The sequence below is a fragment of the Hyperoodon ampullatus genome, assembly GCF_949752795.1.
Source record: "Hyperoodon ampullatus genome assembly, chromosome: 6".
Taxonomy (NCBI): domain Eukaryota; kingdom Metazoa; phylum Chordata; class Mammalia; order Artiodactyla; family Ziphiidae; genus Hyperoodon; species Hyperoodon ampullatus.
Window position 1 is genome coordinate 114,897,457 of NC_136919.1, and position 6,789 is coordinate 114,904,245.

The window sequence follows — 6,789 nt, forward strand, 5'->3', positions numbered from 1 at the left end:
AACGTTTACAGACAAGCAAAGGCTGAGAGAGTTCAGCACCACCAAACCAGCTTTACAACAAATGCTAAAGGAACTTCTCTAGGCAAGAAACACAACAGAAGGAAAAGACCTACAATGACGAACCCAAAACAATTCAGAAAATGGGAATAGGAACATACATATCGATAATTACCTTAAATGTAAATGGACTAAATGCTCCCACCAAAAGACACAGGTTGGCTGAATGGATACAAAACAAGACCCATATATATGCTGTCTACAAGAGACCCACTTCAGACCTAGAGACACATACAGACTGAAAGTAAGGGGATGGAAAAAGATATTCCATTCAAATGGAAACCAAAAGATAGCTGGAGTAGCAATTCTCATATCAGACAAAATAGACTTTAAAATAAAGACTATTAGAAGAGACAAAGAAGGACACTACATAATGATCAAGGGATCGATCCAAGAAGAAGATATAACAATTGTAAATATTTATGCACCCAACATAGGAGCACCTCAATACATAGGCAAATACTAACAGCCATAAAAGGGGAAATCGACAGTAACACACTCATAGTAGGGGACTTTAACACCCCACTTTCACCAATGGACAGATCATCCAAAATGAAAATAAATAAGGAAACACAAACTTTAAGTGATACATTAAACAAAATGGACTTAATTGATATTTATAGGACATTCCATCCAAAAACAACAGAATACACATTTTTCTCAAGTGCTCATGGAACATTCTCCAGGATAGATCATATCTTGGGTCACAAATCAAGCCTTGGTAAATTTAAGAAAATTGAAATTGTATCAAGTATCTTTTCCAACCACAATGCTATGAGACTAGATATCAATTACAGGAAAAGATCTGTAAAAAATACAAACACATGGAGGCTAAACAATACACTACTTAATAACGAAGTGATCACTGAAGAAATCAAAGAGGAAGTCAAAAAATACCTAGAAACAAATAACAATGGAGACACGATGACCCAAAACCTATGGGATGCAGCAGAAGCAGATCTAAGAGGGAAGTTTATAGCAATACAATCCCACCTTAAGAAACAGGAAACATCTTGAATAAACAACCTGACCTTGCACCTAAAGCAATTAGAGAAAGAAGAACAAAACAACCCCAAAGTTAGCAGAAGGAAAGAAATCATAAAAATCAGATCAGAAATAAATGAAAAAGCAATGAAGGAAATGATAGCAAAGATCAATAAAACTGAAAGCTGGTTCTTTGACAAGATAAACAAAATTGATAAACCATTAGCCAGACTCATCAAGAAAGAAAGGGAGAAGACTCAAATCAATAGAATTAGAAATGAAAAAGGAGAAGTAACGACTGACACTGCAGAAATACAAAAGATCATGAGAGATTACTACAAGCAACTCTATGCCAATAAATGGACAACCTGGAAGAAATGGACAAATTCTTAGACATGCACAACCTGCCAAGACTGAATCAGGAAGAAATAGAAAATATGAACAGACCAATCACAAGCACTGAAATTGAGACTGTGATTAAAAATCTTCCAACAAACAAAAGCCCAGGACCAGATGGCTTCACAGGCGAATTCTATCAAACATTTAGAGAAGAGCTAACACCTATCCTTCTCAAACTCTTCCAAAATATAGAAGAGGGAGGAACACTCCCAAACTCATTCTACGAGGCCACCATCACCTTGATACCAAAGCCAGACAAGGATGTCACAAAGAAAGAAAACTACAGGCCAATATCACTGATGAACATAGATGCAAAAATCCTCAACAAAACACTAGCAAACAGAATCCAACAGCACATTAAAAGGATCATACACCATGATCAAGTGGGGTTTATTCCAGGAATGCAAGGATTCTTCAATATATGCAAATCAATCAACATGATACACCATATTAACAAATTGAAGGAGAAAAACCATATGATCATCTCAATAGATGCAGAGAAAGCTTTCGACAAAATTCAACACCCATTTATGATAAAAACCCTGCAGAAAGTAGGCATAGAGGGAAGTTTCCTCAACATAATAAAGGCCATATATGACAAACCCACAGCCAACATTGTCCTCAATGGTGAAAAACTGAAAGCATTTCCACTAAGATCAGGAACAAGACAAGGCTGCCCACTCTCACCATTCTTATTCAACATAGCTTTGGAAGTTTTAGCCACAGCAATCAGAGAAGAAAAGGAAATAAAAGGAATCCAAATTGGAAAAGAAGAAGTAAAGCTGTCACTGTTTGCAGATGACATGATACTATACAAAGAGAATCCTAAATATGCTACCAGAAAACTACTAGAGCTAATCAATGAATTTGGTAAAGTAGCAGGATACAAAATTAATGCACAGACATCTCTGGCATTCCTATACACTAATGATGAAAAATCTGAAAGTGAAATCAAGAAAACACTCCCATTTACCACTGCAACAAAAAGAATAAAATATCTAGGAATATACCTACCTAAGGAGACAAAAGACCTGTATACAGAAAATTATAAGACACTGATGAAAGAAATTAAAGATGATACAAATAGATGGAGAGGGCTTCCCTGGTGGCGCAGTGGCTGAGAGTCCGCCTGCTGATGCAGGGGACACGGGTTCGTGCCCCGGTCCGGGAAGATCCCACATGCCGTGGAGCGGCTGGGCCCGTGAGCCATGGCTGCTGAGCCTGTGCGTCTGGAGCCTGTGCTCCGCAACGGGAGAGGCCACAACAGTGAGAGGCCTGCGTACCGCAAAAAAACAAAAAAAAAACAAATAGATGGAGAGATATACCATGTTCTTGGATTGGAAGAATCAATATTGTGAAAATGGCTCTACTACCCAAAGCAATCTACAGATTCAATGCAATCCTTATCAAACTACCACTGGCATTTTTCACAGAACTAGAACAAAAAATTTCACAATTTCTATGGAAACACAAAAGACCCCGAATAGCCAAAGCAATCTTTAGAACGAAAAATGGAGCTGGAGGAATCAGGCTCCCTGATTTCAGACTATACTACAAAGCTACAGTAATCAAGACAGTATGGTACTGGCACAGAAACAGGAAGACAGATCAATGGAACAGGATAGAAAGCCCAGAGATAAACCCACACACATATGGTCACCTTATCTTTGATAAAGGAGGCAGGAATGTACAGTGGAGAAAGGACAGCCTCTTCAATAAGTGGTGCTGGGAAAACTGGACAGGGACATGTAAAAGTATGAGATTAGATCACTCCCTAACACCATACACAAAAATAAGCTCAAAATGGATTAAAGACCTAAACGTAAGGCCAGAAACTATCAAACTCTTAGAGGAAAACATAGGCAGAACACTCTATGACAGAAATCACAGCAATATCCTTTTTGACCCACCTCCTAGAGAAATGGAAATAAAAACAAAAAGAAACAAATGGGACCTAATGAAACTTCAAAGCTTTTTTCACAGCAAAGGAAACCATAAACAAGACCAAAAGACAACCCTCAGAATGGGAGAAAATATTTGCAAATGAAGCAACTGACAAAGGATTAATCTCCAAAATTTATAAGCAGCTCATGCAGCTCAGTAACAAAAAAACAAAGAACCCAATCCAAAAATGGGCAGAAGACCTAAATAGACATTTCTCCACAGAAGATATACAGACTGCCAACAAACACATGAAAGGATGCTCAATATCATTAATCATTAGAGAAATGCAAATCAAAACTACAATGAGATATCATCTCACACCGGTCAGAATGGCCATGATCAAAAAATCTAGAAACAATAAATGCTGGAGAGGGTGTGGAGAAAAGGGAACACTCTTGTGCTGTTGGTGGGAATGTGAATTGGTACAGCCACTATGGAGAACAGTATGGAGGTTCCTTAAAAAACTACAAATAGAACTACCATATGACCCAGCAATCCCAGTACTGCGCATAGACCCTGAGAAAACCATAATTCAAAAAGAGTCATGTACCAAATTGTTCATTGCAGCTCTATTTACAATAGCCCAGAGATGGAAACAACCTAAGTGTCCATCGACAGATGAATGGATAAAAAAGATGTGGCACATGTATACAATGGAATATTACTCAGCCATAAAAAGAAACAAAATTGAGCTATTTGTAATGAGGTGGATAGACCTAGAGTCTGTCATATAGAGTGAAGTAAGTCAGAAAGAGGAAGACAGATACCGTATGCTAACACATATACGTGGAATTTAAGGGGGAAAAAAAGTCATGAAGAACCTAGGGGTAAAACAGGAATAAAGACACAGACCTACTTGAGAATGGACTTGAGGATATGGGGAGGGGGAAGGGTAAGCTGTGACAAAGCGAGAGAGAGGCATGGACATATATACACTACCAAACATAAGGTAGACAGCTAGTGGGAAGCAGCCGCATAGCACAGGGAGATCAGCTTGGTGCTTTGTGACCGCCTGGAGGGGTGGGTTAGGGAGGGTGGGAGGAAGGGAGATGCAAGAGGGAAGGGATATGGGAACAGATGTATATGTATAACTGATTCACTCTGTTATAAAGCAGAAACTAATACACCATTGTGAAGCAATTATACTCTAATAAAGTTGTAAAAAAAAAAAAAAAAACTTCACTTATCCTGAACTATCATTGCCTCACCCCACCCCCATCCCCTCCATTCCCTAGCGATTTACAGTCTTAGGTTTCTCATGGATCAAAAAGAGGTGGTCTGTGTGTATATGTGCTCATGTGTATGTGTGCCTATGTGTGAAATCTGGTTTGGTTCCTGACACAACAACATGTGTTTATTATAGAAACCTGCAAATAAAGAGCCAAGAGGAATCGCAGATCCCAATCCAAGTGCCAAAGTGGTAGGTTCCTGTGACAGACGGTTCCCTCCTTTTTAAATTTTTCAAACCCTAGCCTCCTTTTGTGTTCTTTGTCTACTCATTGATTGGAGAGATCCTCTGTTCTTATCAAAAGATAAGGAGGGTTGAAACTGTTTCCTCTGATATGCTTAAATTTATAACTGATACTTCAGCAGTGCATGTTTTAGTCCAAGAGTTTTCAACCTGACTGAAGGAGCAAACTAGAATTCAACAGTGTCAGAGTCTGAATATATTTTGGAAATAACAACAAAAACAAAATTTCTTTCTCAAACTTTTCTTGGCTAGAGTATGCATACCCATGGGTTCTCATGAGGTATTTTAAAGGACATAGCAGTACTGGTAATCATAGAAAAGGTATCCTTTCTAATGGAACAGTTTTTTTCATGATAACTTTGCCCAAGTTTTCACTTACAAATCAATAACTGACTATGCCCGAGGGATGATTTCACTTTTGAATTATTATGTCTAATGTCAGAAAATTTATCAAAAAATTGTGATTTTTGCCAAAGGGAGACAAAATGAGCATTGTTTGGCTACATTTCAGAGTTTTTGTTTTCATTCCTTCATTCATCCATTCAGTGACTTTTGTTGAGTCCCTACAATGTACTGGGTTAATGTGAAGCTTTCCCCAAGAAAGCATTCTTACTAGAAATACTGCCCAATACACTTTCCCTGTTGGGATGGAGAAGGAAAGACTTTTCTAATGGTCCTTCCACTCCACAAGGATGAACCTGTCTCATACTGGGGAGTAGAAAGAGATAGATGCTCCTTAGTGCAAGCAAACTGGCTTCTTGTATTGAAAAATAAAATGATTTTCTTTCTTTTGTGATAGGCTTGTTGATTTTATTTTATAATGATGGCTTAATTAGCCATGGCTAAGGCGATCTGGGAAAATGTAAATAAATGAAGTACAACAGAATCCAGAGAGGTTACTGTAATTAGTAGATATAAATGAAATATAACATGCTTATAGATTTTGCAGAAAACAATTTACTTTTAACCATCTCTTTTTATTTAGAGCTTGAAATTGGATATCCAAAATGGCTGTGCAAGGCTAGGCTGAGGATTCTGGATGTAAGATCTTCTTAACCTTCCCTAGATGTTTGCTACACATATTCTGGTAGTTTTTCAAATGTTTTTTATCCAGACAGAAAACGGTGAAGAGAAACAACATCTTCTATAATATTTACCTGTAGAATGGCATAGACATAAGCTACCAAAAAAATCTACCATTTTTCAAATGCTCCTTAGCTTAATACAAAAAATAGTCTTCTTGCTCTAGTATTTTCTTACAAAATATTAATCTAATTACTTAAAAAAAAGAGTCAAAACTTAGAGGATAGTAAATTACAACATTGAGTCTAAGAAGTAAAACATCTCTTATAACAGGTTATTTCTTTGGGAACATAAAAGTACTTATCTTAATTTGAACCTGACATAATTGCCATTAATTATGGTTTAAATGAACATCTCTCCTGCAGAGATGCCAAGGAAATCGGTACAGGAAACATCAGATTCCACTAGTTAATTAAAAGGTAGACAGTGAAAGAGGGAAAAGAATAGTCACTTTCACTACAAAAATCCTTCTTAAACCTATGGTGGCAGCCAAAGAGGACATGAAATGCTCCTGTTAATTCTAAATGACTAGAAGTTAATTCAAAATTCCTTATTTTTTAGAATTCCTTAAGAACTTGACAGAAAAGTCAGAGCATTACAAAAATTTCAGAAAATTGACTCCAGCAGAGAAGAAAGACAATTCCCACGAAGAGCTTTTGAGATCCTTACAATATACGGGTTTGAGCACTTCCCGTGCAATTTCTGCACTGTTTCCTTCCCTTCCTGTCAGTTGACGGTGATGCGCAGGATTGTCCTTGGAATGATTTCAGCTCCTTCTTATATGGGGGCTCCTCAAAGTGTTCTCATGTGTTCTCTGTTTTATTTTTTGTTAACTGCTAAAGCTATCTGCA

At 37.5% G+C, this 6,789-nt stretch overlaps 1 protein-coding gene across 1 annotated transcript in view; it reads left to right on the plus strand.

Moving 5' to 3' along the window:
* Positions 1-5,885, plus strand: part of ADAM7 (ADAM metallopeptidase domain 7) — a gene marked incomplete at both ends in the record, with an annotated part of 47,062 nt that extends 41,177 nt beyond the window's left edge. Inside the window, 2 exon segments of the mRNA XM_079706754.1 lie at positions 4,748-4,804; positions 5,841-5,885. Of these exon segments, the coding sequence (XP_079562880.1) occupies positions 4,748-4,804; positions 5,841-5,885 (102 nt within the window).
* Between the last annotated feature and the right edge of the window lie 904 nt (positions 5,886-6,789).